General features: G+C 51.4%; 1 protein-coding gene across 1 annotated transcript in view; it reads right to left on the bottom strand.

Moving 5' to 3' along the window:
• Positions 1 to 4,038: 4,038 nt before the first annotated feature.
• Positions 4,039 to 26,580, bottom strand: part of Cacna1s (calcium voltage-gated channel subunit alpha1 S) — a 70,532-nt gene continuing 47,990 nt past the window's right edge. Inside the window, exons 25-44 of the mRNA XM_004661550.2 lie at positions 25,917 to 26,118; positions 25,179 to 25,337; positions 22,517 to 22,627; positions 21,820 to 21,903; positions 18,009 to 18,065; positions 17,110 to 17,238; positions 16,830 to 16,895; positions 16,294 to 16,385; positions 15,691 to 15,850; positions 14,670 to 14,797; positions 12,823 to 12,919; positions 11,479 to 11,581; positions 10,562 to 10,663; positions 9,990 to 10,114; positions 7,651 to 7,779; positions 6,917 to 7,167; positions 5,675 to 5,760; positions 4,918 to 5,009; positions 4,607 to 4,741; positions 4,039 to 4,452 (exon numbers count right to left, since the gene is read on the bottom strand). Of these exons, the coding sequence (XP_004661607.2) occupies positions 4,201 to 4,452; positions 4,607 to 4,741; positions 4,918 to 5,009; positions 5,675 to 5,760; positions 6,917 to 7,167; positions 7,651 to 7,779; positions 9,990 to 10,114; positions 10,562 to 10,663; positions 11,479 to 11,581; positions 12,823 to 12,919; positions 14,670 to 14,797; positions 15,691 to 15,850; positions 16,294 to 16,385; positions 16,830 to 16,895; positions 17,110 to 17,238; positions 18,009 to 18,065; positions 21,820 to 21,903; positions 22,517 to 22,627; positions 25,179 to 25,337; positions 25,917 to 26,118 (2,560 nt within the window). The 3' untranslated portion in view covers positions 4,039 to 4,200. The remainder of the gene's footprint in view (positions 4,453 to 4,606; positions 4,742 to 4,917; positions 5,010 to 5,674; positions 5,761 to 6,916; positions 7,168 to 7,650; positions 7,780 to 9,989; positions 10,115 to 10,561; positions 10,664 to 11,478; positions 11,582 to 12,822; positions 12,920 to 14,669; positions 14,798 to 15,690; positions 15,851 to 16,293; positions 16,386 to 16,829; positions 16,896 to 17,109; positions 17,239 to 18,008; positions 18,066 to 21,819; positions 21,904 to 22,516; positions 22,628 to 25,178; positions 25,338 to 25,916; positions 26,119 to 26,580) is intronic.

The following is a 26,580-nucleotide window of genomic DNA, read 5'->3' as shown; positions in this document are numbered from 1 at the left end:
CCACCCACATAAAGCCAAACACAAAAAGTGGTACAAGCGGGACTGGAGAGATGGCTTAGTGGTTAAGTGCTTGCCTGTGAAGGACCCTGGTTCGAGGCTCAATTCCCCAGGACCCACCTAAGCCAGATGCTCAAGGTGGAAGATGCATCTGGAGTTCGTTTGCAATGGCTGGAGTTCAAGGCCACCCTGAGACTACATAGTGAATTCCAGGTCAACCTGGGCTAGAGTGAGACCGTACCTTGAAAAACTAAGAAAAGAAAAAAAGATGCTCAACACCCTCGTCTAATTAAAATAGCCATTGCCAGACCCTTGCAGCAGATGAAGCACTTTTGTGTAAGTTGCACATTCGATCCCATAGAGACCAGGGAGGTGAGGGGGACAGAGCCCGGCAGTGTCAGGGGACAGGCACTCACGCTTTCGTGGGAGCTGTGTGGGGAACCTGGCCCATCACATTTGGACGCAGAGCTTTCCTCCCAGCTCTCCTTGGTCTTGAAATGGATGGCAGGGCTCAGCCGAAGACACTGAGCAGACAGGGTTCACACTTCTGAGCTCTTCCCTGCACTTTACAGAACAAGCCCCACCAGGGAGGTGCGGGGAGGGGCGACTGTGAAGTAGTCAGCGCAGCTCCAGCTTTCAAGGAACTTTGCCTCTGGTTGGGGGAACAGGCAATTGCAGCAAGGTCGCAATCCCTGCTGGGATGGGAACGACGCCATCCATGTTTCTCGGCAACACTATAGACAGTTTGGGAGTGTCTAGGCGAATAGCAACAAAACAGATTTGAAGGATGACTAGGAGCCCGTTAGATGGAGGGCTCAGGGAAGTTTCCAGAGCAAAAGGGCACACAGAGGCAAGAGTGGCTCCCTCTCGGGTGAGCAGGAGAATCACCCTGGTGAAGGTGCCTGGTGAATCTGAGGCAGAGTTGGGAGTTGGCAGGAGATTCTGAGGACGTTGTGGGCACCATCAGGGTTGTCAGCAAGATTGGAAGCATGTTAGAGGAAAAGAAGAGGCGGGAAGGACAGTGCAGAGGCCACTGTAAGGGATGGGGGGTGGGGTACAAGGTGATGGGGGAACTGGAAGTGGCTGGAGGGAGCCTGTTCCTGTCAAAGGTGAGAAAAGCGTCAGGTAGGAGGGGGGTCTTGAGGCATTGCAGGGAGGAGACAACACACACTAGGGCTGAACGAGGAGTGGGTTTGTGGAACAGCAATGCCAGAGGAGAAGCAGCCTATGGGGACAGATGAGAGGCCCCACTCGGACAGAGAGCTTAGGCACAGGTGGCACGTATGTGTCCTGGGAAGTGCAGGACACACAGGCCTGGAGAGTAGGAGAGCTTTGGTCTAGAACCACTGGCACAAGATGCCTCTTAGATAAGAAAGTAGATGAGATCACCCAGCGGAGCCAGTGAGTGAAAAGACAGGGTCAAGGGGACAGAACCTCCCGGAGAGCTAGGAGCGAAGGGAAAACATGCAACGGGGCTTCGTGCAAGTTGGAGCTCGTGAGAAGTTGTAGGACCTTCTGGAGACATGAGACATGAAAGCATTGCAAGAAGGAAGGAGAAAACTGTATCTAATGCTGCCTGGAAATCAAGTGAGAGAATTCTGAAAGAATCTTCTGGTTAGCAGCAAGGGTTAGCCATACTGGCGAATGTGGAGAAGGGGTCACACGGGATGAGAAATGGAGAGCAGACAGAAATGTAAACAAGGAGGATACCCAAGAAGTTTGTCAGCTTTCAAAAACGGAGATAGGGGCTGGAGAGATGGCCTAGCGGTTAAGGTGCTTGCTGGCAAAGCCAAAGGACCCAGGTTTGATTCCCCAGTACCCACGTAAAGCCAGATGCACAAGATGGTGCATGCATCTGGAGTTTGTTTGCAGTTTCTAGAGACCCTGGAACACCCATTCTCTCTCTCTCTCTCATAAATAAGTAAATAAATTTTAAAAGAAGAAAGTAGAGATAGATAATAGGACAGAATAGGACTACTGCTGTTTGGGCTACATAGCTATGTTGTGCCTAGCACGTTGCCCTGTAGATATTGGTGTGTATGCTCATAGAGTAGTGCTGCTTTCATCTTTGGTCAGAGAAGCTTCTTTTTGCAGATGGCGGTGACCAGTGGGGAGACTTGAAACCCATCAAAGTGCTGAGAATGAGGGAGCATTGAGTGCTCAGCACTAAATGAGGCATCTCTGTCATGCTCTCCAAGGCTCAGGGAATACTAGGGAAGAGGGGGACAGAAAGAATGTAAGAGCCAGAGGATGGAGAGGAGTGCTTTGAAATGCTGTCTTCCAGACATGACACGGCCATTGCATTGGTGACCCCACAGTGAGTGCCATTACCCTTGCATACTGGTGGGCCCATCACCATCCTGTCACGAGTGGTAAAGGACAAAAGCCCCACATCAAAGTAGATTAGACTAAAAGGTAGATGAAAGATTAGATAGATAGATGATAGGCAATAGAAGATGGATGATAGATAGATAAAAGGATGGTAGATACAAGATAATAAGATAAATGAAAGATGGATAGATGATAGATGTTGGATGGATGGATGGATGGATGGATGGATGGATGGATGGATGGACAAACAGAATACTGGCAGAGTCATTTCAAGCTGGAAGGACCTGGAATGTATTACATACATATCAATGGAGCCAGGACAGGCACAGGGAGAGACAATTCTGGATGGGGCAGGGAGAAGATGGGAAAGAAATAGAGACCCAGCTTCCACCCAGTTCAGAGGAGGTAGTCATCAGAGTGGTGGTAAGAGCTGAGCAGAGGGACCTTCTGGTGGCTTCTGGTTTTTGGTGAACGAGGCACAGGGCAAGCTTTCTTGGGGAAAGAGGGGAGTTAAAACTGTGGCTTTGAGGAAGCTTTGGGGTCCATCTGAGCCTGGGGTCTCTGGATGCGCAGGGCCACCAGCCTTCATCTCTTCCTGGTGGCACTTGCACCCTGGGGCAGGCCTCAGAAGCTGGGCAGCTCGCTGGCGGTTGCCAGGAGGCCACGCAGCAGGCCAGCCTGGTTACCACAGCAACAGCCATGGAGCAGTCACTTGGCCCCACTCTTAATGAAGGGGCGGCCAGAAGGAAGGAGTGTCCCACGAAGGAGGAAAGGGCACAGTGGGGGCTCTAGAAGCCCGGTGCAGAGCCCCAGATTTGCCTCGCCCCAGCTTCATGACACAGGTATGTCCTGTCACCTCTCTCTGTACCTCCATCTCCTGATTCTGAACACGGATTCAATGTCTACGTCACAACTACAACTGGACTTTGTGTAAAAGTGCTTTGTAAGCACCCAGGAAGCCCCCTGGTGTGCTAGATGAAGAGGACACCCAGGAGGAGCTTGGTAAACACCAGCCGTGACCCGTCATTAGGCCGTGTGGCAAAGCGAAGCCACTGAGACTGCGAGCTGTGATAACCGCAGCCATAAAGCCAGTGCCACTGACACCGAGGGCTGCGTTGTCAGTGAACTCTGGCCAAAGACACACGGTCACAGCTTCAAAAACATAAATCAGCTTGGCCATGGTATGAGCAGGGTGTGGGGCTCCTTCCAAGGCCACCAGTCCCTCCTCGGGCTGCTCAGCCCAGTCAGGGACTTCCAGAACTCTGCTCTCCGCACAGAGCGGCACTGAGCTGGCCCCTTGGTTCTTCTGCTTAGGCCCAGGCTCTCTGAGGAAGGAAGGAATGGAGGAAGGGGCAGAGGAAGGATAGAAAGTTCCCCCAAAAAGGAGACAGGACCGGACCAGGTGTCATGGCGCATGCCTTTAATCCCAGCACTTGGGAGGCAGAGATAGGAGGATCGCTGAGAGTTCGAGGCCACCCTGAGACTCCATAGTGAATTCCAGGTCAGCCTGGACTAGAGTGAAAACTTACCTCAAACAAACAAACAAACAAAGGAAACAAACAGAATACAGGTGCCAGTATCACAGGCCTAGAGACTTTAATATCCTGCTGGTGGGCGTGGCCTGGTGACCGACACTGGCACTGACCAGGTCTTTTTGAGCGACAGAAGCTCCACCCAATCCCGTTCCTTGCTAGAGAGGGCAAGGGCCTGTCCTGCCTACCTGTGGTCTCCTGACTGGTTGGGGTGGTTCCTGACCACTCCTCAAGCCGGGCAGCTGGCTTCCAAAGGACAGAGGTTGCTAGTCCTCTCTACCTGAGCACCCTCCACGCTTTGGTCATGCCAGCTCTAAGCCTGTGCCATTCAGTGTGGGCCTCACAGCCTTGAAGAAATAAGGGTTTCCTGGGAGCCTTGATGCTGGTTGAGGCTGTCCAGGGAGGATCTGAGGACCAGGTCTCCTAAGACACGGCCCTGGCCTTCCGGGGACTCTCGTTCCTTCAGTAGCTCTGCTGCTGCCACCTCCACTTCCTCTGGTTTCATCTGACAGGCATCTGCCAGGGCCTGGCCTGTTGCCATGACGAAATGAGCATCTGCTGCTAAGGAGTTCAGTCCCCCTCGAACTAAGGCCTGCAGGGAGAAGGAAGGAAGGGCTGCGTAGGGTCCTTCTGGACAGGGCCTTCACCGTTGACCCTACCCTCTCTCCATGCCAGGTTGCCACAGGGCCAGCCCTCAGTGTGGACCCCGTGGCTTGCTGCTCCGTGCCCGGCTTGCCTTGCCTCACCTCCCGGATCAGCAGGGTGGTGGCTGGAGCTGCGCACCCAGCAGCACTCTCCTCAGAGCTCCTGTCATGAGGTGTTTCCAGAGACCTTGGTGTGGAGCGCTCCCTCTCCTCCAGGGAAGGCTCTGCCCTTGGGTTCTGTTCCAAATGCACAAAACAAAGTCCCCAGTGGGGTTGCTGGGTCCCCTGGATGCAGCTCATCCAAGGGGCCCAAACCAAGCCCCACCGAGTAGGTGAGAAGGTCCTTCTCCTGCCGCACCCCGCTCCCAAGGAAGGTTTGTGTGGTGCTTTGTCCCAGCCCTCTCCCCTGTTACCTGGTAGGGGGAAGGAGGTGCCTGGCCTCTAGCCGCTCCCATCTGGGTACACTGTCCTTTCAGCTGGGCTGTAGGGGGCTGTCTGTGCAGTTCTATGGGCAAGGGGAGACAAAGACAAAGAGGGGCAAATGACTCCTAATGGGGGGCCTCAGGTTAACAGGGCCTTGCTTGGTCAGCTGTGGAAGGTGACTTAGAGAGGATACAGGTTGAAGTTGAATCAACTTTAGGTCCAGCTCTCTCTGTCCTTGTAGTGTGGGAATAGCTCAGGGCCAGAGTCACCAGCTAAGCTTTCCCTCAGTATGTTAGTGTGTGCACATTACAGGGGGGTTGGAAACTAAAGAAGTACCCTTATTGTTATTGCATTCCAGCTTCCTTGGGGCTCTGACTGTCACACAATGGTCCTAGACCCACCAGGAGACTGCAGAGTCACCTGCTAAAGAACCCTAGAGCCCAGGTGTCATGTGTCCAGGGGCCTGGCGGAAGGGACACCTAAGCTGGGTTGCACAGAGGGGACAGCGAGTTTCCTGGCCAGCCCGCAGGAGACCTGTTAGAGCGCACACATGACCCCCACTCTCACACCTCATTCAGCTTCGCGTCTGGAGTCCTTCTCAGCCTGATGCCAGTGCCCCCCTCCCAGGGCCCCGCTGGCTCCCACTGTAAAGTTTCTGAGCTGCCCTCCTAGACTCTGAGGAAGGAGGCAGAACCCGTGGGCACCTTAGGAGAAAGCTCAACTTCATGGTACACAGAAGGGACTGACCCAAGCTCCTGTGGGGTTGGCCAAAGGCTCCTTCTCTCGTAGCAGGCGTCTCTGTTTCTCCTGGGAACCCCCTTTCATAGCAGGTGCTGCAATGGAAGCAAAGCTTGGAGTTTACTAGTGCAGGCTGCTTCCCCTCCACGTCCCAACAATCTTCTGGCCCAGGGTCTGGATCCGCAAAGCACAGTGGCCTTGACTCCAGGGCTGATGCTGTCTGCCCTTGAGTCTAGCCAGTTCTGACTCGGGCAACAAGCCAAACGCAAGGCCGCCCCCACTCCTGCTGAGACACTCCTTCCCCTTCCCACAGTCTGCTCAGTCTCACTACCCTCAGGACCCCGGTCCTCATGTTTGGCTGCAGACAGGGCCACCCAGCGTGTTTTAAAGACCAGTGACTGTGACCTATCTTCAGACATGGGTTTTTTGAAAGCTCCCAGGTATTTCTAATGGGTAACTGAAACTGAGAATTGTTCTGGACCTTTCTAGCCCATGGTCATTAATGGCCTCTCTGCATTCTCAGGACACCTAATCTCTGTGATTTCTTGGTCATAATCCTATCATATGGGACATGTGGCCCAATATCAGGACCCAGGTCTAACGCTTCTGTATTTCTACACTGCCTAGCACCATGGTGACCTGAAGTCATGTGTACCCTTCAAGCATTCTGGGCTGCATTCAAGAGGCCTCTTCAACTGGAGTGAGGTGTTGACAGTCCTGGGCAGGGAAGTTCCTGCTCAGCTGGCTTCTGCCTTATTCTGCTAAGGAGACCTCCACTCAGCCAGCCTCCTCTCTAGAACGGAAGCTCCAATTGGAGCCCAGTCCCTGGGTTGCGATCGTTGAGTAGCACTTAGGCAACCACAGATGATCTACTTAGCTTACAGCCTGGAGCTGGTGAGATAGGAGCTATCCAAACACTACGCCTGACCTTATCAGCCGGAGTTCCCTGCGGTCCCTGCAGCTGCCAGAGCCCTGTCCTAACCTGTAATATGCCAATACATTACAGTGGCTATTTGCTGAGGGTGGTGGAGTGAACCGCTCACTCACCGTTAATGCTAATGCCGACAAGAGGCTGCCCCCTGCTGACCACAGGCACCTCTGCAATGCAGGTCAACCTCACACTAAGGGTGAGAAAGGATCCCAGAGGACACAAAGGCGAGCAAAGGACATTCTAAAAATTTCAGTGTACCTTCTTCCTCAGTCTTATCTCAGTATACCCACTTCCCCTGACATGGCAGTTGCCATCCTTACCTGGAAAACACCTGGCTGTTGCTATGGCTGCTGTTGCCGTAGGCAACGTTGGCATTGGCATTGTTGGTGTTGGCACGAGCAAGAGGGTGGGTGCTCGGGTCATGTGGGAAGTCCTCCAAGAAGACAGGTGACTCCAGCTCTTCCATCTCTATCTCAGCAAATTGGAGGGGTCTTTGGTTGGCCATGACAGGGGGCAGGGAGTTAGTCCTTTCCAGGAAGTTGTCCACTTGGCCGAACAGGCCTCCGGTTCTCTAGAGGCAAAGAGGAGAGTGAGAGCAGAGGCAGGAGATGAGGAAGGGCATGCGCTGGGAGCTGCCATCCTGGGAGGACGGTGCTGGGACCAGTGATGGGAGCAGGAGTCAAGTCAGCAAGGCCTGGAGAGAATGGACACAGAGAGAGCAGAAGGTAGTCCTCACCTTCAGCCAGGCCCCATTGAGAAGGGGTGGACAGGACAAACCTTAGGAACCATACAAAAAGACACGGACCCACAGACATGGAAGTGTGGCACACTGAAGCCAGTCTGCAGAGCTGGATTCTAGCTGCCCTCTGAAATGAAGCGATACTGGACACTGCACATTATCTCTTTGGGCCACTATTTCCTCATGCATCTTTCCAAAAAAGAATTCTAGGTCCTGAGAGAGATGGGTGGGAAGGTAGAGAGGGGTCTCTTCAGTTCCCACATCCCCTTCCTGCGTGGCTGGGTTCTTCTCTGTTGCCGCTCGACCCTCACTCACCCGGAATATCCCTTCCTCCATAGCAGCCTCCACCATGGCTCTCTCCAGCTCCTCCTCTGCCGTCAGGTCTCCCGAGATGGTGCGGTGGATCTCAGGAGCTGCTTCTTCCTCGATGGTCCGTAATCCAGCCTGGGGGTGAAGGAAGCCGGTGACCCTCCCAGGCCAGGAGAGGAGGCCAGCACTGCTGCTCCGGCCCTGCTTGTTAGTATTCCTGCACCCACAGGTCCCCTGAAACCTATTCTTCCTCCTCCATCAATGTCAGTGGGCTCAGGGAGGGCCCCTGGTCCTGCTGTGCCCTATGAGCAATAGATAGCCTTCACTCCAATGGTTCCCAAAGACTAGGGCAGAGTGGAGACTTTTTAAAAATTTTATTTATTTATTTATTTGAGAGCGATAGACGGAGAGAAAGGCAGATAGAGAGAGAGAGAATGGGCACACCAGGGCCTCCAGCCACTGCAAACGAACTCCAGATGCATGCGCCCTCTTGTGCATCTGGCTAACATGGGTCCTGGGGAATCAAGCCTCGAACCGGGGTCTTTAGGCCTCACAGGCAAGTGCTTAATTGCTAAGCCATCTCTCTAGTCCCAGAGTGGAGACTTTATACCCTCTCTGGGCTTCTTAGTGGAGAAATTGCCTTATTAGTATGTGTGTTAATTTTTTTTTTTTATTTTAGGGAGAGACATAGGGAGAGAGAATGGATACACTAGGGCTTCAGCCACTGCAATAAAACTCCAGACATTTGCACCACCTAGCGGGCATGTGCAACCTTGTGCTTGCCTCACCTTTGTGTGTCTGGCTTATGTGGGATCTGGAGAGTTGAACATAGGTGCTTAGGCTTTGCAGGCAAGTTCCTTAACTGCTAAGTCATCTCTCCAGCCCAGAATGTGTGTGTTTAAATATTTTATTTTTATTTATTTACTTGAGAGAGAGAAAGAGGCAAAGAGAGAGAGGGAGGGAGAAAAAATGGGCACATGAGAGCTTCCAGCCACTGCAAACTCCAGATGCATGCACCACCTTGTGCATCTGGCTTACATGGGTCATGGGGAATCAAACCAAGATCCTTTGGCTTTGCAGGCAAGCATCTTAACCACTAAGCCATCGCTCTAGCCCCGGGATGTGTGTGTTATTTTAAGCACATCAAAAGTTCATATTACAAGCACTGAAACAAATTTGCATCACCCAATCATTTCCAATAGCATCACTTCTGTGGTATTCTTACTTTAAATGCTTATTTTATGTCTAGCATGAGAAACATCATACTGACCCAACTTGAAAAAACTACCTGGGTTATAGTTATCAAAAAAGTCATGTTAAAGAAAACCTGAGAAATGGTTCTAGAAAGAAAGATACTAAGAAGAGATGGAATATGCAATATATTTGCAATGTGTGAATCTCAACTGGACTTTTGTCTATGAAGAACATTATTGGGGTAATGGGTGAGAGTTGAACAAGGGCTGAGGATTAGAGGGTAGTGATATGTCAGTGTGAATTTCCTGATTTCAACATGGCTCTGCAGGAGAATTGTGTAGGGGAATACCATGTCTGCAGGAAACACAGGTTAAAGTGTTCTGAGTTGATGGAGCACTGTGTTATGGTCATTCTCAAATGGTTCACATAAAAGATTTTATATCATACTTGTAACTTTTTTCAAGTATAAAGATTTAAAAAAAAAAACAAAGGCAACTACATTCTTGAGCGTATACCCAAATGAATGTGTATTTCTGAATTAACAAATAATGTGTATTACATTGTACACAAAATAGAAATAAAAGCTAAAGGGATAAAATATGACATTCTAGGGCTGGAGAGATGGCTTAGTGGTTAAGGCATTTGCCTGCATGGCCAAAGGATACCAGTTCAATTCTCCAAGATCCATGGAAGCCAGATGCACAAGGGGGCGCATGCAGTGGCTGGAGGTGCTGGTGTGCCCATTCTCTCTCTATATCTACCTCTGTCTTTCACTTGCTCTCTCAAAATGGATAAATAAAAATAATAAAAGAATGCCTAATTTTAAAAAATCACATGATGTTCTAGAGATTTCCTTTCATACTCATAGAGCATGAGGGATCTGCTTTCTTTATAGAGACCACTGCTCTGGTTTAACTTCTTGGAAATCCTATTTTCTTTGGTCCAATAATCCAGAAATGAGGCACGCCTGGTTCTTCTCCTGAGGTTAAGATGCCTTCGACCAGCGGACTGTTCAGAACTGTCATCTCATTTCCTATTCCTCTAGGTTCCTTCTTTCCTCTTTGGCTCTATTCCTGGCTGAGGATGAAGACCCCAGAGAAGGGCCTGGCCTAAGAGGAGAGTCCCTTGAAATCTGCCTGAGTTAGATTTACCTGTATTTGAACTGTGTCCTTTTTGGGCCGATACCCATAATATTCCTCCTGACGCTTCATGAACTTCCGGAAGTGTTCCTGGATGAGGAACGTGGCATAGAACTTCCCCACTGTCACCTCATCATCTGCAGAGGAGCCAAGAAAGGACGTTGTGAAGGCTGGTGGGAGTCTGCCCATGGATTCAGAGTGGGAGACGGGGCAGCAGGACCTAGGCACCCAGCTCTTCCCTATCTGGCTGGCTTGGTCAGTGAGCCACTTCTATCCTGAACTGGTGCTGCCCTGCTAGACACCCATAGGGTCTGTCCAAGGTTTTTTTTTTTTTGGAAGTAGGGTTTCAATTTCACTCAGGCTGACCTGGAATTCACTATGTAGTCTCATGGTGGCCTAGAACTTGTGGTGATCTTCCTACCTCTGCCTCCCGAGTGCTGGGATTAAAGGAGTGTGCCACCCTGCCTGGTTTGTCCAAGGCATTTATAGTGTCTGAATGCCTGGGTTCTTGTGGGACTGCTTGGAGATGTGCCTCATCCTTTCTGCACCTGCTATGAACTTGCATCACTTAAAGCAGCACCCACCTCCTATCGGAGGGATAACCTGGTCCAGGAGCTTCATGCTGGTTCTCTTCCAGATCTTCTTGATGATGGCTCGAAGCTCCTCATTGGCCTGCTCAAAGTTGCCTGGGTCAAGGGAAAGGCAAGAGTGGCCCCATGCACTTGACAAAGCCTCTCCAAGAGCCACCATTGATCCAGCACATGCTGGCTCAGTGGTCTTCATGCCAGCTGCTGTTCAGTGTGTTGGCAGAGGGGCGAGGGCATTACTGTCCCCACGAGCAGCCCAAACCTTGGATCACACACTTACTCCCCACAGGCCTTGACATCCAGGGCTTAGCATGGTTAACTATGAAGGCTGTCATGCCTTGCTCTCTCCCCCAAGCCTTCAAGTCCCTACATGCTATGTCCCAAGGCACCCATGTAGCCCTTTCTGCTGCTCGACCTTGTTCCTTACTGACTCCTGGCTTCCCTTCTCTTGTCCTCCAGAGAACGTGCCCATGGCTGCCTTGGGCTATAATTGGTCCTGATACGGACAAACTATGTGAAGGCTTAGGAATAGCACTCTGATTCCATCCTCATTCCTTCTGCTCCCACCATGGCTGTCTTTCTGAATGGAGACCTACAGGTGGTCAAGGGTGGACTCCTATGCCCACCGAGTACCACCCAAGTCCTGCCTCTGCCTCCGCCCACAGCCTCACTCATATGCTAGCATTGGCACTCTATAGGCGAAGCACGCGGGGCAAATCCTCAGTGGCCTTGCCCTGCAGGGAATTCTTAGCCTTCCTCTGATCCCTGAGGGGCACGGGGACTTGATGGTCACAACCTGGCCTCCCCTTGATTCTGCCTATGGCTCTTGATGCCAACCTTTCACTCCAGGAATCTGGGAGAATCTATGTCAGAAACAAACCTCTGAGAGGAGGGCACCCACAAAAGACCCTCACCTTGTGTCTTGATCTTGAGGGCCGTGCGCACCAGAGCAAAGAGTGTGGCATTGAAGGTGACCGTGCCATCACTGTTCAAGGGCATGTTCATGCCCACCAGCCGCTGTGTGAGGAGAAGCAGTGGCTCAGTGCTGAGCTAGGACCAGGCCGAGCTCAGCAAGTCATCATCACCCTGTTTGGGCTGGGTGTGGATGGCATGTGTGGGAGTGGACGACTGGGGCATGGGTGACAAGGAGGCATCCATGAGACTTTAGGTCAGTAGGGAGGTACTTGGGGACTGGTCTAGCTAGGGTCTGAAATGTGTCTTAAAGACCCATGTGTTAAAGGTTTGGGCCCCAGTCAGGGTGATGCTCTGCAAGGTAGAGGTGAGATAGTAAAAGGTGGGCCTAGGGGGAGGTTTTAGATTATTGGAGGCATGTCCTCTTTCTCTTATGGGTCCTGGTCATGAGCTGAGCACATTGTTCTACTGTATGCTCCCACCATGATGCGCTCTACCTGCCTCCTCTCAACGTGAGGCCTAAAAGCAACGGGTCTGCCTGATACGTGGGCTGTAGCCCCTGAAATGGGATCTAAGAAACCCTTTTCTGTTTATAAGTTATCTCAGTGGCATTTGATACTGAGGAGACTCAAAACTCCTCAAAGCAGAAAATAAAAGGCCGCTGAGAGCTCAACACTAAACACAATATCTGTTATGCCCTCTGAGGCTCAGGGGATATTGTGGAAGAGGAGGTGGAAAGAATGTTAAAGTCACAGGGTGGAAAGGAGTACTTTGGGGCATTATTCCCTGACATGAACAGAGTAATGCATTCATGACCCAACAGTGGTTACCAACACCCTCACAAGACCCGCACTGTTCAAAGCCTGTCAACCTTTTGACATGGAGGACAGAGGACAAAACGAATGTGACAACAAAACAGAGGAAGGACTACCTATAAAGAGGAGGGTCCTCAGTGGAATAGAGACAGAAGAGAGGGGGCAAAAGACTTTGGATGGGAATATGATCATACTACAGAATATTCATATAGTAAAGTTCTCAATAAAAAATAATCAGCCAGGTGTGGTGGTGCACACCTTTAATCCCAGCACTTGGGAGGCAGAGGTAGGAGGATCGCCATGAGTTCGAGGCCACCCTGAGACTATGTAGTGAGTTCCAGGTCAGCTTGGGCTAGAGCAAGACCCTACCTCAAAAGACCAAAAAATTAAAATTAAAATAAATAAATAAGAATAAATGACCTCAGGTGTTTGTTACAGTGGTGGACATTTGACTGGCAGACAGACGTAGGAAACCATTACTGTCAGCTCTCTTCCTTCCCAGACCCACAACTGTCTGGTTGTGCTGGTTACCTTGCATGCTACCCGGTGTGGACAGAACTTTCCAAAGCCCAAAGGAGGTTGGATCCTCCTCAGCAGAGTCACCACGTCCAGGTGTTTGATCCTGCCCCTGAGAGAGGACATATAGACCTGTACATCTGGTAGCTTCCTCCCCCCCATACCCACACTCCCCCCCGCCCCGACTCAGAGTGGATAAAGGGGAAGGGAGCCAAGGGATAGGGGAGACTTCCTAGTTTCTAACATGTTTAGGAAGTGGGAGCCTGGTACCATTTTAAAAGAAGAGACAAGGTTTAGCTTACTGGAGCCCACTCCAGAAATGGGCTGTTTTGGGTAACTTAACCTTTCTTCACCTCAGTTTGTAAGATTAAGATAATCAGAAGACCTGTGTTATAGGTTGTTGTAAGAATGAAATGAGAGAGCTGGAAAGATGGCTCAGCAATTAAAGGCACTTGCTTGCAAGGCCTGATGGTCTGGGTTCAATTCCTTAGGACCGATTAAAAAAGCTAGATACATAAAGTGGCTCATGCATCTGGAATTCATTTGCAGTGGCAAGAGGGCCTGGAGCACCCAATCCCTCTCTCTTATTCTTTGCACATAAAAATATTTTTTATATTTTTCTCAATTTTATAAATGTTTTCCATGATTACAAAAAATATCCCATGGTAATACACTCCCTCCCCACCTTTTCCCCTTTGAAATTCCATTCATAAAACTATTTTTAAAAAAATTAGAGCTAGGCGTGGTGGCACATGCCTTTAATCCTAGCACTCAGGAGGCAGAGGTGGGAGGATCATAGTGAGTTCGAGGCCACCCTGAGACTACATAGTGAATTCCAGGTCAGCCTGAGCTAGAGTGAGACCCTGCCTCGAAAAACCAAAAAATAAAAAATTATTTTTAAAAGAATTAAATGAAGGCCAGTCATGGTGGCACACGCCTTTAATCCCAGCACTCAGGAGGCAGAGGTAGGAGGATTGCCAGGAGTTCGAGGCCACCCTGAGACTACATAGTGAATTCCAGGTCAGCCTGGACTAGAGTGAAACTCTACCTCGAAAAACAAAATCAGGGCTGGAGAGATGGCTTAGCGGTTAAGCGCTTGCCTGTGACGCCTAAGGACCCCAGTTCGAGGCTCCATTCCCCAGGACCAACGTTAGCCAGATGCACAAGGGGGCGCATGCGTCTAGAGTTCGTTTGCAGTGGCTAGAAGCCCTGGCACGCCCATTCTCTCTCTCTCTCTCTCTCTCTCTCTCTCTCTCTCTCTGTCACTTTCAAATAAATAAATAAAAAGAAAAAGAAAAGAAAAACAAAACCAACCAAACAAACAAAAAGAATTAAATGAGATAATACCTATAGTGTTTAGCATTCGGCCTGACACCTGGGAAACATTCAGTAAATATGAGCTTATAACATTTTTTTAACAGAAAGGATGAAAGAGAACAGTGCAGGGGGCAGGGAAGTGGTAAATGATGGTACCAACCCATGATGTGCCCGTACAAAGTAAATACTTTTTTTTTTTTTTTTTTGAGGTAAGGTTTCCAGGCTGACCTGGAATTCACTGTGTAGTCTCAGGGTGGCCTCGAACTCCTGGCGATCCTCCTACCTCTGCCTCCCGAGTACTGGGATTAAAGGTGTGCTCCCCCACACCCGGCTACTTAATTTTTACAAAAGAAACAGAGCAGTGCTTTTCAAGCTTCAAGGTGCAGATCAATGCCCTGAGGATTAGGCTAATGGCCTTGAGGTCTCTGACCATCAGGTGAGTGGAACCTGGGACCCTGAGTTTTAGCCAGGCTCTGATACAGCCGGCGAGCAGTGCCCACCCTATCTGTGGAGTGCCCAACAGACAGCCTGCACACTGGACTCACTTGGCCTCGGGATCATACTCGGCCCAGATGGCCTTGAACTCATCTAGGTGGTGAGGGCCCAGGATAGACCAGTCCCGTGTGAGGTAGTCAAAGTTGTCCATGATGACAGCCACAAAGAGGTTGATGATCTGCAAGAGGACAAGCACTCCCACAGGAAAGGCAAATGATACAGGGATTAGGGGGTCCCTGGCCAGTGGGGGGCTGTGGCCCCTCACCCCAGTCCTCTTGCATGGCCCGCATTCCATACACAAGCAAATTGGAGCCCCATCTCTGCTCCTGCCTGGCAGGCACCCTTCCAGGGTACCTAAGACCAGCTCTTATGGGATCTAGTCTCCACCTGAGAGCTTCTCTGTCCTCCTCAGAGCCTGGCCACAGCCCTTTCACTGCTCTGGCCTTTTCTGTCCATGCTGAAGGTCCTTTGGATTGCCAGGCTTGTTCACACATGGGCACCCTTTGTGTGCCATGAGCGCCACCAGGGCAAGGACTTTGTCTCACTGGTCTTTCGGTCTTCAGCACCAGACTCAAGGCCTGGCACATGCTGGACACTCAAAGGTTTTGAGTGAAGACAGGAAAGAAAATGGAGTGGCAGCATGATGTCCTGGTGGGTACGCTCCTCGTGGACAGACAGTGGCCCACTGTCTCCACGTGACCTGATGCTGTTTCTGCCCCTAAATGGGGCCTCCACTGAAAGACTGATTTCCAGAGTCTTAGCCTCCTTGTAATAGAGCATCTTTCTGTACTGAGGAATAGTTCAGGGTAAACATTTTGAGAGGAAGCTTCTGCCTATTCAGGACTGGCCTCATCATATTCCTCTTGGTTATAAATTGCTAATATGTAAGATACATTTATATAGATATGAATGACATATCATCATACACACAGTGAAAACTTCCAGTCCCTCTGGAGCAGGAAAAAGCACTCACAAAGCAAGAACACCCTAACTGACCAGAATCAGAGACAACCTAGCAAGAACTTCTGAAGCTGGGCCCCCCACCCTGGCCAGCACCCCCAGGCCTCTCACCAGGAAGGCGCAGAGCATATAGAAGCTGATGAAGTAGTAATAGGCGAAGCTGGTGCCACACGTATATTCCTCACCCGGGGCGTAGTCCGACTCGGGATCACACAGCTTCCCATAGCTGCAGGCTAACAGGATCTCCTGCCAGGCCTCCCCTGTGGCACACCTGGGCAAAGAGGAGAGCTCCTGTTGACCCATGCGCTCTTGCCTGGCCTTCAGGAACATCAGCCAGGTGGGGAAGCGTGATGAGCTTCCCTATCTACAAGCAGAACTACAGCTTTCATGGATGGAGGGAAAAACTCATTCATGATTTGAGCCCCAGCAAAGGGGAGCACTACTGACTAAGGCAAGACAGGGACAAGGGTCTTAGAGACCTCATCACTCTAAGGAGGGACATTTGGCCTTTGAACTCCTCGTCAGTGGGTGACAATGGAGGAACAAACAGCATCCCACTCAGGAGGGACTCAATGCCAGATGGCAATGCGGTCTTCACAACTGTGACAGCTGGACGTTAAGCAAGGCAAGGGGACCCTGTAGTCAGGGCCGACATGGGGCCAGCGCGTTCTCGAGCACAGAGGGAGCCGAGCAAAGGCTAGCTGGGGCTCGTGCCTGAAGAGCAAGAGCACGGCTTGAGGGAAGGTCTGGAAGTTGTTGTTTCTGTTTATTTGGGTTCCGTCCACCATGGCAATCTTCCCGAACATCTGTAAAGCACAGAAGACTCCGGCTTTGGACCCTAGATACAAGCGTCCCTTCAGCTCATCTCCCCGCTGATGTGACCCCCACCTTCGTCACACCCGTCCCCAACCCCCTGCACTTCAGGGCACATCAGATCTGAAGTCTTTTCTAGATTGAATTCATATCCTTCTCATCAAATGGAAGAAAAGTGAGAGGGTAGACCAGTTTCCTCTGTACAACCACGAGATGTCAAGATGAGGGGTCCCAACTGAGGGCTTCGAGACAAGATCTGGCCCCTCCTGTCCATCACAGGCCAGGGTGGCTCAACACTAAGACATCTGTGGCCTAGGGGCTGCCTCTGTCACCTGGCCCTTGGCTGCTGGGATACACAGGATCCAGCCTGCATGCTGACTACGCCTCCCTACGGACGCACCCTCTAGCGTGGCCCCAACCCATCCTGTGCCTCTCACCTGCATGCCAATGACAGCATAGATGAAGAAGAGCATGACAATGAGAAGAGCCACATAGGGCAGGGCCTGCGAGGAGAGGACGGGCGTCAGCCGGGTGCTCACCTGCCCGCCCCGAGCTCAAGCTCCCTCTGCTCACCAGGGCCCAGCCTAGCCACAGAACACGCCTGCCCCTCCACGCCCACCCTGGGGTGTGCGCCACCCTGGGCTCAGGTTCCTGCCCCGAGGGTCCGCCCCAGGTGAGTGCCGTTTCCAGGGTCACTGTTGAGCTGAGCGCGGGCACCTGGAAGGACTTGATGAACGTCCAGAGAAGGGTGCGCACTCCCTCCGCGCGGCTCAGCAGCTTGATCAGCCTCATGACCCGGAACAGGCGGAAGAAGGCACTGGAGATGCGGGCGCTCTCGTCTGGGTCCTGCGGGGCAGCGGCCCCAGAGATCAGTCTGGGGTGGTCCGCGGGCAAGGGGCAAGGCAGGGCAAGAGGCGCCATGTGTGGGCTCTGGGGAGATGTCCAGCCGCATCTCACAGCCCCTGCTCCCCCCCTCCCACTAACTCTGGACCACCCTGGGGTTCAGGGCTCCGGGTCCATTTGGCTGAGGAGGGTTGGATATGGGGTGCAAGCTCTGCTGGGAGCAGCGCAGGGGGCTCTTCCTGGGATGAGGCTGTAGCCAGGCCCACGGCCAGCCACTCTAGGGTTTCCTGTTCATATCCTCTTCTCTGTAAGCTGCCACTGGGCCCAGCGGCCGGTGGCCCCTAGTGTCGTCCTCCAGTGCAGAAACGCTCAAAGGCTTGGCTGAACAACAGCCATAAACTCACGCTCCACTTGCCCCATCCTAGTTTTGCGTGTTGTAAGCTAGGCAAGCCCCTGCCCTTGTGCCAGCCTTAGCCCTGTGCCCTGTGCCTGCTGAACTATCCCAGAAGTCCTGTGCCAGTATAGCCCCCCTAGATGGGGCTCCCATTTGTAGAGGGGCTCCTCACTCCACTTCTCAGGAGCCTAAGGAAGCCGTTTCTCCCATGCACATTCTACCACAGAGCTCCCGCCTCCACCTAGGCCCTGACCCTCAGCAGGACTGTTCTAGGGAAGAGAGCCCTGAGTGCTGGGGCACCCCATGCAATCATCCATGCAGCCAGCTCAGCATGCAAGCTGCAGGGCACAGCGGGCAGGCTCATGCAGCCTGGAATTACAACGTTCCCGCAGCCTCCACCCAGGCAATAGAGTCCCCCGCTGGAGGCCAGGAAAGTCTGTGGAGAAAAGAGACGAGGAGGAGGGAGGAGAGGGGAGAGAGGAGGAGGGACACATGGGAGGGAGGTGAAGAGAAGTGTCAGAAAGGACAGACACGGGGAAGCGTTAGGGAAAAAGAGAGGCAGGAGATGGAGACCCCACGTGGTTGCAGTCAGGGGCAGGGGGTGGGTGGAGTAAGGAGGAAGCTCCGTGGGATTGTGAGGCAAAAGGCCTGGGCAAGGGAACAAGAGGGAAGGGAAGACCAGACATAGATAAGTCACTTGTCATCTCTGAGATGCATCTATAGGTGGCAAGGGCTTGGGTCTGGGCTTTGTGATACTGGGGCCAACCCTACCAAGAGCACAGTGGGAAATACCTGCATGTCACTGGAAGTGGGTCACCCCTATCACCTCAGGCCAGGGTTGAGACCCTCAAGAAAGTCTAGTTCCCAGTGGCAAAGGCCCTGAATGGGGCCTAGGGGCCCCTTTCCCAAGCAGGGACTCCTCCACCTATGACTGTGACCAGCTCACTTCTCAGTGGCCTGGCTCAGGAGTAGGAGGCCGGGTAGGTGGGAATGGCCATGTTTCTCCAAGGCCACGTTTCATGAGAAGCCTGTCCCTGGAGCTTGTGGGTAGAAAGAAGTCATTGTTAAGCTCCCTGATGTCTGCAGGTAGACTGATCCCAGGACACCAGCGTCCTGTCATGCAGATTGGGCAGCTTCCCGCTGCACCACTGGCTCTCGATCCTGGCTGCATGTCAGATTCATCTAGAGAATTCTGTTCAAGACACGCCATTGCTGGAGTCCTGCCAAGCCAATGAAGCTGGCTTTTACGGGAGAGGGTCTGGCTTCAGAGGGTCAAGTGTTTCCCAGGTGGTTCTCATGTGAGGCTGGACGACACCTGTGTTCTAGAACCATGACCCATGTTGTCCCCTACACCAAGTGGCCATGTGAATTACAATGAGATTCAAACAAAATTAGAATCAGTTCCACTAGTCACACTTTAAGTGACCAGGAGGCATATGGGGACAGGGCAGAACATGTTTAGCATTGCAGTTCTGACCAACATGCCACTGGACCTTTTGTGTGTCAGGAACATAAATCAATCTTAACACAACTTCAAGGCTATGTTCTTGGTAAGGGACATCGGCTGGTCCTGAAAATCAAATAATGACTGGTGACACTTTCTTGTCCTATGCAACTAAAAAATGGTTTTGATTCACGGGGGCCTCCTGTACACAGGCCTCAAATTTCAAGGAGTGACTATTTTTTTTTTTTTAATTTGAACTATTAATTTTGGCAGTTTAGTTTTTCTTCTGACTCTACTGATGAAAAGTGCACATCAGTCACAGGCCCCTTTGAGATGCTGTTTTCCCAGCAAACACTGAGCACGGGTGGAAACACAGTGCACGCACACACACTCACCCACTGTTTTTGCCCAGAGCCTACCCCACCACTCATAAGCCTTGAGCAGATGGACCTGTGTCTGTCACTCTCTGTTCTGATGGGGTGAACAGGGTTCCCACGGCCCTCTCCTACTATGCCAGGCAGTTGGCATGGCAGCCAAATCCCCAGAAGGTGCCAGTCCCTGCCAGGGCTAAGCTTTTGGACCCTCGGCCCGGGGGCTCCTTCCTCACACCAGCTTTTCTTCAGCTGCTGCCCCTCTTTGCCTCCCTCAGGCATCTAAGGACTGCCCCTCTCATTAGCCTGACGCAGCCTAGAGTGCTTTAGATCAGAAGTAGGAAGTTCAGAGGAAAGCCATGCTATGGTAAGTCTCCTGGCTCAGTGGGGCCCCCAAAGTCTGATTTAGCCATCCGTTGGGTTGGCTAATCCCACCACAATCCTGAGGTGCTGACAGACCAGTGTCATTTTCCACCTCCTCTTCCTCCTGGTTCCCTCCATTCCTGCTTGACTCCAGGATTCTACTTGGTGATGAACCCAGAAGGAACCTGTCTTTTATTTCTGCCTCTGATCCTTGGATCACCTCCTCTTGGTTCCCTTCCCTTACACCCTCAGCTCCAGACCAACAGCAAAGCCATCTGGAGGATGGCTTCTGAGCCCTTGTGGGTGACTTCTCTGGCCAAAGCCTCCTCCTTCCTCTCCCCTTCCCTACACAGACCATCCCACCTCCTCCAGACCCACATCCCTCCACCTGGATCTCTTGGTTTGTTTTCCATTCGCCTTCCTGTCAACTCAGCTTTCAAAACACATCCAAAGCCAACCACCTCTCCCGTCTCCGCAGCTGTCACTCTGCCGCCATCCTCTGTCATGTGGACCACTCCAAGCCCCCCCGACTGCTCTCCCTGGGTCAGCCCTACAGCTGTCGCTCTGCCGCCATCCTCTGTCACGTGGACCACTCCAAGCCCCCCCTGACTGCTCTCCCTAGGTCAGCCCTGTTGCCTGCAGTATGAGCTCAACACAGCAGCTGCAGTAACGATGCTTGAACTCTCCAAAGGGCTCTGCTCTTTCTTTCAGAATAAAACCCAACATTGTAACCATGGCTTTCAAGAGTCTAGGTGATCTGACTCCTGTCTTCTCGTCTCTGTTCTTCATTCCAACCATAAATGCCTCCCGATATTCCTCCAATTCAGCAGGCATGATCCTATCACAAGGCCTCTTCTCTTCCTACAACACTGTCTCCCGTAGCTACATGGCTCAATCTTTCTTCATATAATCCATCAGGTGATACATTTATTTAGTGTCAGCTCTCCCCAGAGTTTTGTTTCCTACTGTATCTCTAGCACCAATAGCCATACCTGGCAAGATACACAGCGAGTATTTAATGAGTGGCATAAATATGAAACTTTTAATTTTTTTGAGGCAGGGTTTCACTCTATCCCAGGCTGACTTGGAATTCATGATGTAGTCTCAGGGTGGCCTCAAACTCATGGCGATCCTCTTACCTCTGCTTTCCAAGTGCTGGGATTAGAGGTGTGTGCCACCACGCCTGGCTATGAGTGGCATAAATGAATGACTGATTTTTAGTCATTCCCACCCCCTGCCCTTCAGGTTAACATTTCAAAAGTAGAGTTATGTGGTAGTATGAATAGATGGCCCCCAATATATTCGGTGTTTTTATGCCAGTGGATTTGCAATTCCAGTCTAAATATATGCAAAGTGCCTGGAGTTTCTGAAGTGTGTTTGTGGTGTGACTTTTAGGGTTTTTTTGTTTGTTTGTTTGCTTTGCCTTGTGGTTTCTCTCTCTGCTTGGATCTGTAAGCTTCAATAAATATTCCTTCCTCCATACAAAAAAGTAGAGTTATAATCCTTCCATACCCTGTTCCCTGTAGAAAAATCCTCTGGTGACTTTCCGCGAAATGCGTGGTCAAGATAAAGCCCACCCCACTTTGTGCACCCCCCATCTCTTCTCTGCATGTTTATATGTTCTACTGAGACTCCCAGCCAGTCTGACCTCCACACATCCTCTACCACGCCCCTCCTGCAGCAGCCCCCCCCCCCACGCAAGGGCCTTGTAAGCCCTTCTGTCCCCACTGACACCCCTCAAAACCTTCCCTGACCTGGCCACAGATGGTCTCTGCTTGCCACTGAAGATCTTGCTATCTGATGGGCTGGTACACTCATGGTGCCCTACTGATACCCCAGGTCTATTCTGCTCTGCGGGACTAAAGCTTCTCAGGGCATAAGACCTGTCATTTCCATTGTTAGAACCCTGGAGGTGCCATGTGCACTCTCAATGGGTCCTCTGTGAGTGTCTGTGGACTGAACAGTAGGTTCCTGCTCTACCCTAGTGAGGGCTCCACCCACCCGATACTCACATCGATTTCACTCAGGATGACATCAATGATGCTGCCAATGACAATCAGGAAGTCAAACACATTCCAGGGGTCTCCAAAATAGCCCTGGGAGAGAAAGTCATGGGAGCATAGGGGTGGGCTTTGGGTGCACAGAACTCTGGCAGCCAGCACGGCCCATGGTCTTGTCTAAGGTGCCTAAGCTCTACCTCTCCCTGATGCTCCAGTGGGCCCACCCCCCGGTTACACCTCTCCTGTTGGCTCTCCTATAAGGATAAGATGGTGGGAAGGCTGCTGGGCACTCAGGATTTGTGGCCCAGTTTAGGTGGAGAACTCTTTCATGTCTAGATCCTGGAGGCTGGCAAAACAGAATTGGGCCTGACTGGGATGGAACTGAAAGAGGATTGAGAACTCAGGAAACAGAGCAAGGTACTCCCCGCCAGCCCGGGGCCACTGATTCCGAAGCTGAAAGGAAGGAAAATGTGAGTTCATTCAGTGAAGATTGGGCAGCCCACGTCTATTCTGCCACCAGTCCATTCTGGCAGCTGGAGGTCTTGTCTGGCCTGCATCTGATGGTGGTGGGGGCAGAGGCATGAACAGCTTCTGGAAGAAGGGCCTTTGATAGAACCCCAAGTAGATGGTCCATGAGAAGACCCCTTCCAGCCAGGAGACCCTTTACTGCACCCACAGACTCATCTGTCCCTATGACCCAGGCACTCACCCTGGCTTTGAACGCCATGAGCTTGAGGACCATTTCCAGGGTAAAGATGATGGTGAAGGCCACGTTGAGGATGTCTGAGATGTGGTTCATCTCTTCTGACTGGTTGTAGTGCTAGAGAAGCAACATGAGCGAGGTGAGCCAGGAGAGCCAGGTTTCCTAGCTGTAGATCACATGCCCAGACTCCTGCTCTTCCTGGGCAGCCTCCAGCCATCCTTAGGCCCCCTTCCCACCTGTTATAGCTCAGAAAACTATGAGCTTACTGACTTCCACCATGACTTAAGAATATCCCTTCTCCCTGGGCGTGGTGGTGCACACCTTTAATCCCAGTATTTGGGAAGCAGAGGTAGGAGGATCGCCATGAGTTTGAGGCCACCTGAGACTACATAGTGAATTCCAGGTTAGCCTGAACTAGAGTGGAACCCTACCTGGGAAAAAATAAAATAATATCCCTTCTCATCCCCAAAGAGGTGCATGAAGGAAGGGAAGGCAGAGGGTCTACAAGTCCAAGTCCTGCTGAGTGGGTCTCAGGGCTGCAAGGCCGGAGGTCATTTGTATATTGGTGTTGGTTGACCAGAGCTGGCAGTCCCCAAGGAAGCGTCCTGAGACAGGTTCAATGTCTTAGTAGAGGAGTAGAAAGAAGACCCTGAGTTGGTATCATCATTGCTTAGTGGGAAACAGCTTGCCTAGCTTCCTGTATGTGAACACTGCCCCAGTGATGGGAAGGTACTTCAATCAACTTTGGCCTTGGTGACTAGGCCCTCCTTCAGCCCATGTCCTCTCAATTTTTCTGGAAGTCTCACATCTTTCTTAGGAAGTTGGTGAAGTTTCAACCTCTCCCAGGAAACCTTCCCAGGTAGGTCGGAGGGTCTCGTGATTGCCCTACTCCTCTCACCCTGGCAGTGCTGCCCAGCTCTCAGCCCAAAGCTAGGGAGCCTGGCTGTGCCACCCTACTTATATTGAGCCTAGACAAACCATTGCTCATGCTCCTCTGCGTTACCAGGGCCGGCTGGTTCCTCAGTTCTGTGTCTGGACTCTTGGCCCCCCAGATGGTGGCGCTGTCTTGGGAGATTGTGGAACCTTTACCAGGAGGAACCTAGCTGAAGGAAGTGGGTTCCTGGGGTTGGAGAGGGGAGGGCTTGAGTTTATAACCCAGCCCAGCTTCCTTTCTTCTCTCTTTCTTTTTTTTTTTTTTTAAATTTTTATTTATTTATTTATTTGAGAGCGACAGACACAGAGAGAAAGACAGGTAGAGGGAGAGAGAGAGAATGGGCGCGCCAGGGCTTCCAGCCTCTGCAAACGAACTCCAGACGCGTGCGCCCCCTTGTGCATCTGGCTAACGTGGGACCTGGGGAACCGAGCCTCGAACCGGGGTCCTTAGGTTTCACAGGCAAGCGCTTAACTGCCAAGCCATCTCTCCAGCCCTCTTCTCTCTTTCTTTTGTTCAGATGTGACTAAGCCGCCATCACATGCTACCACGGTCACAGAGCCCCCTGCTGCCTGTCTTCCCCACGCTAATGGACTACAGTGAATTCTCTCAAATCATGAGTCAAAATAAACCTCGCCTCCTATGTTTCTTGTAAGGTATTTGGTCACAGTGACAAGCAAAAGTAATTAGTACACATTTGGAGTGTCTTGGGCTCCTAGGACCTGGGAGCTTAGCTGTGCAATTGTATTTACATCAGGCTTAGGAGATCACATGCAGCTTCTCCTTCCAGATGGCGATGACCACTGGGATGACCCAAAAGGCAACATAGTGCTGAGAAGAAGGGACGGAGGAGTCTCCAGCACTGAAACATCTCTATCACACCCTCCAAGGCTCAGGGTCCATTGCGGAAGAGGTGGCAGAAAGAACGTAAGACCCAAAGGAAGGGTACCACTCCTTACATGCAACTGTCTGGACAGAAATTGGCCTCGATATCCATGACCTCACAGTGCCTAGCAATACCTACACAAGACCCTCATAATAGGAGTAAAGATGATGATATCAAGTCAAAAGAGAGACAAATGGAGAGAGGGCAGGGATATGATGGAAAGCAGAGTTATGAAGGGGAAAGTGGAGGAGGAGAGAGGAATATCATGGTTTATTGTCTGTAAGTATAGAAGTTTTATATACACACACACACACACACATACATATATATTTAAAAAAGAGATCACATGCTGATTTAAAGCTTGATAATTATGCTGCAGGTTATGAAATAAAGGTTGCCCAACTCCTAAGAGAGACACCTGCCTTGTTAAACCTAAATCTATTTTTCTTGGGACCAGAGCCAAAGTTCCAAACGACTCAACCATCTAGATTTGCAACAGCAGAAGAAAAATAGAGAAAACCATTCTCTACTTCCCTTCCTTCCTCCCTCCCTCCCTCCCTCCCTCCCTCCCTCCCTCCCTTTCTTCCTTCCTTCCTTCCTTCCTTTCTTCCTTCCTTCCTGCAGTAGCCATCTTCTGCTTGCAGAACTGCCACCCTATGTATCTGTACATGTGAACTGGTTCCTTAATGAATAAGTTACAAATGTGTAGCAACAAAGCCTGGGACTGTCTGTATCCTTCAGCACCTGGTGCTATTGGGGTGGGGGGTGTGGACCTGAGGATTTCTTCCCTATCCTTCTTGCCCTAGCCTGAGCCCAGGCCTCTTGTCCCCATCTCCCTAGAGGCCCCTTACCTGCATGCCCAGGCAGATGGTGTTGAGCATAATGAGGGCAAACATCAGGTACTCAAAGTAGGAGGACGTGACGACATACCACACCTGGTACTGGTATGGGTTTTTGGGGATGTAGCACTTCAGTGGGCGGGCCTTCAGTGCATACTGGACACATTGGCGCTAGGACACAAAATAACAGGGCAAGTCAGCTCCAGAAGGCCACTCTCCGTCCCTCTCTGCACCTATGTCCATGGACGTTCAGGAACCCTTCATTGTGAGCAGGGCAGGAGCAGCTGTGGCCAAGAGGTGGTGGCTAAGAACTCTGCATTACTTAGAGTATGGGCTCCATTGGGTCCTTGGATTCCCTTTGGATTGTCATACCTCTGTCTCACCACAACTGTCTCTGGGCACCAGGTATATTCTACGAGAAGACCCTCGCTCCACCAACTTCAACTGCTTCGTGTTGGAGACAGGTGCATGGACCGGGGCTGAGCCTCAAACAGAGGTTCTGGTTGACTAGTCTCGGATTCTCTTTCTCTCATTTTTTTTGTTTTTTTGAGGTAGGGTCTCACTCTAGCCCAGGCTGACCTGGAACTCACTATGTAGTCTCAGGGTGGCCTCGAACTCATGGGTGATCCTCCTACCTCTGCCTCCCGAGTGCTGGGATTAAAGGCGTGTGCCACCATGCCGGGCTAGCCTCGGCCTCTCTTTTTAGGCCTGCTGGCCTCTGCTTTCCATCTCTGGCTGAAGGCTCAGTACCTGGTTCTTGTCCAGCTCACAGTTCTTGTACTCAGTCTCCCCCTGCTCCTGGAAGGTGACAATGACGAAGCCCACAAAGATATTCATCATGAAGAAGGCAATGAGGATGATGTAGATGATGAAGAAGATGGCCATCTCAACTCGGTTGTTGTAGATGGGACCCACATCCTCCTCGTTTGCGTCTATGGCCTTATACAGTAACCTCGGGGTGGACGGAGAGGAGAGGACGGTTGTGGCTGGGACAGTGAGAACAAGGGCCACGCCAGACAGTGTAGACATTAACCCACTGACCACTGGACAACCAAGGGACGGCAGAGAAGGTAGGACTGAGCCAGCGAAGGCTTTGGAGCCCATGCTTGAATGGCCTTGCTCCTCCACGGGGCACTTAGTCAATCAGTTTGGCACAGAGGCATGCGCTTAAAAAGGGACTGGGCACATTCTGTCAGAGCCCTCTGGGCAGGCTCGCTCTGGAGTGATCCATCAATATGTGAATCCTACATTAAGGCGATGGTTTCCGACATAAAATGCCATGTGAAGGGGTGTTGATACCCCATGTGCTCTCAGGGCTGGGAAGGCGGCGTCTTTGGGCTTTGGATGAGACTAGAGCACAGATATGAGGTGTCAAAGGGCCATTCTTTTGCCTGGCATGGCATGGTGGAAGCTG

Source organism: Jaculus jaculus, chromosome 1, assembly GCF_020740685.1.
Source record: "Jaculus jaculus isolate mJacJac1 chromosome 1, mJacJac1.mat.Y.cur, whole genome shotgun sequence".
Classification (NCBI taxonomy): Eukaryota; Metazoa; Chordata; class Mammalia; order Rodentia; family Dipodidae; genus Jaculus; species Jaculus jaculus.
Note: the sequence above shows the minus strand (reverse complement) of the source record. Positions and strands in the feature narration are given on the sequence as shown.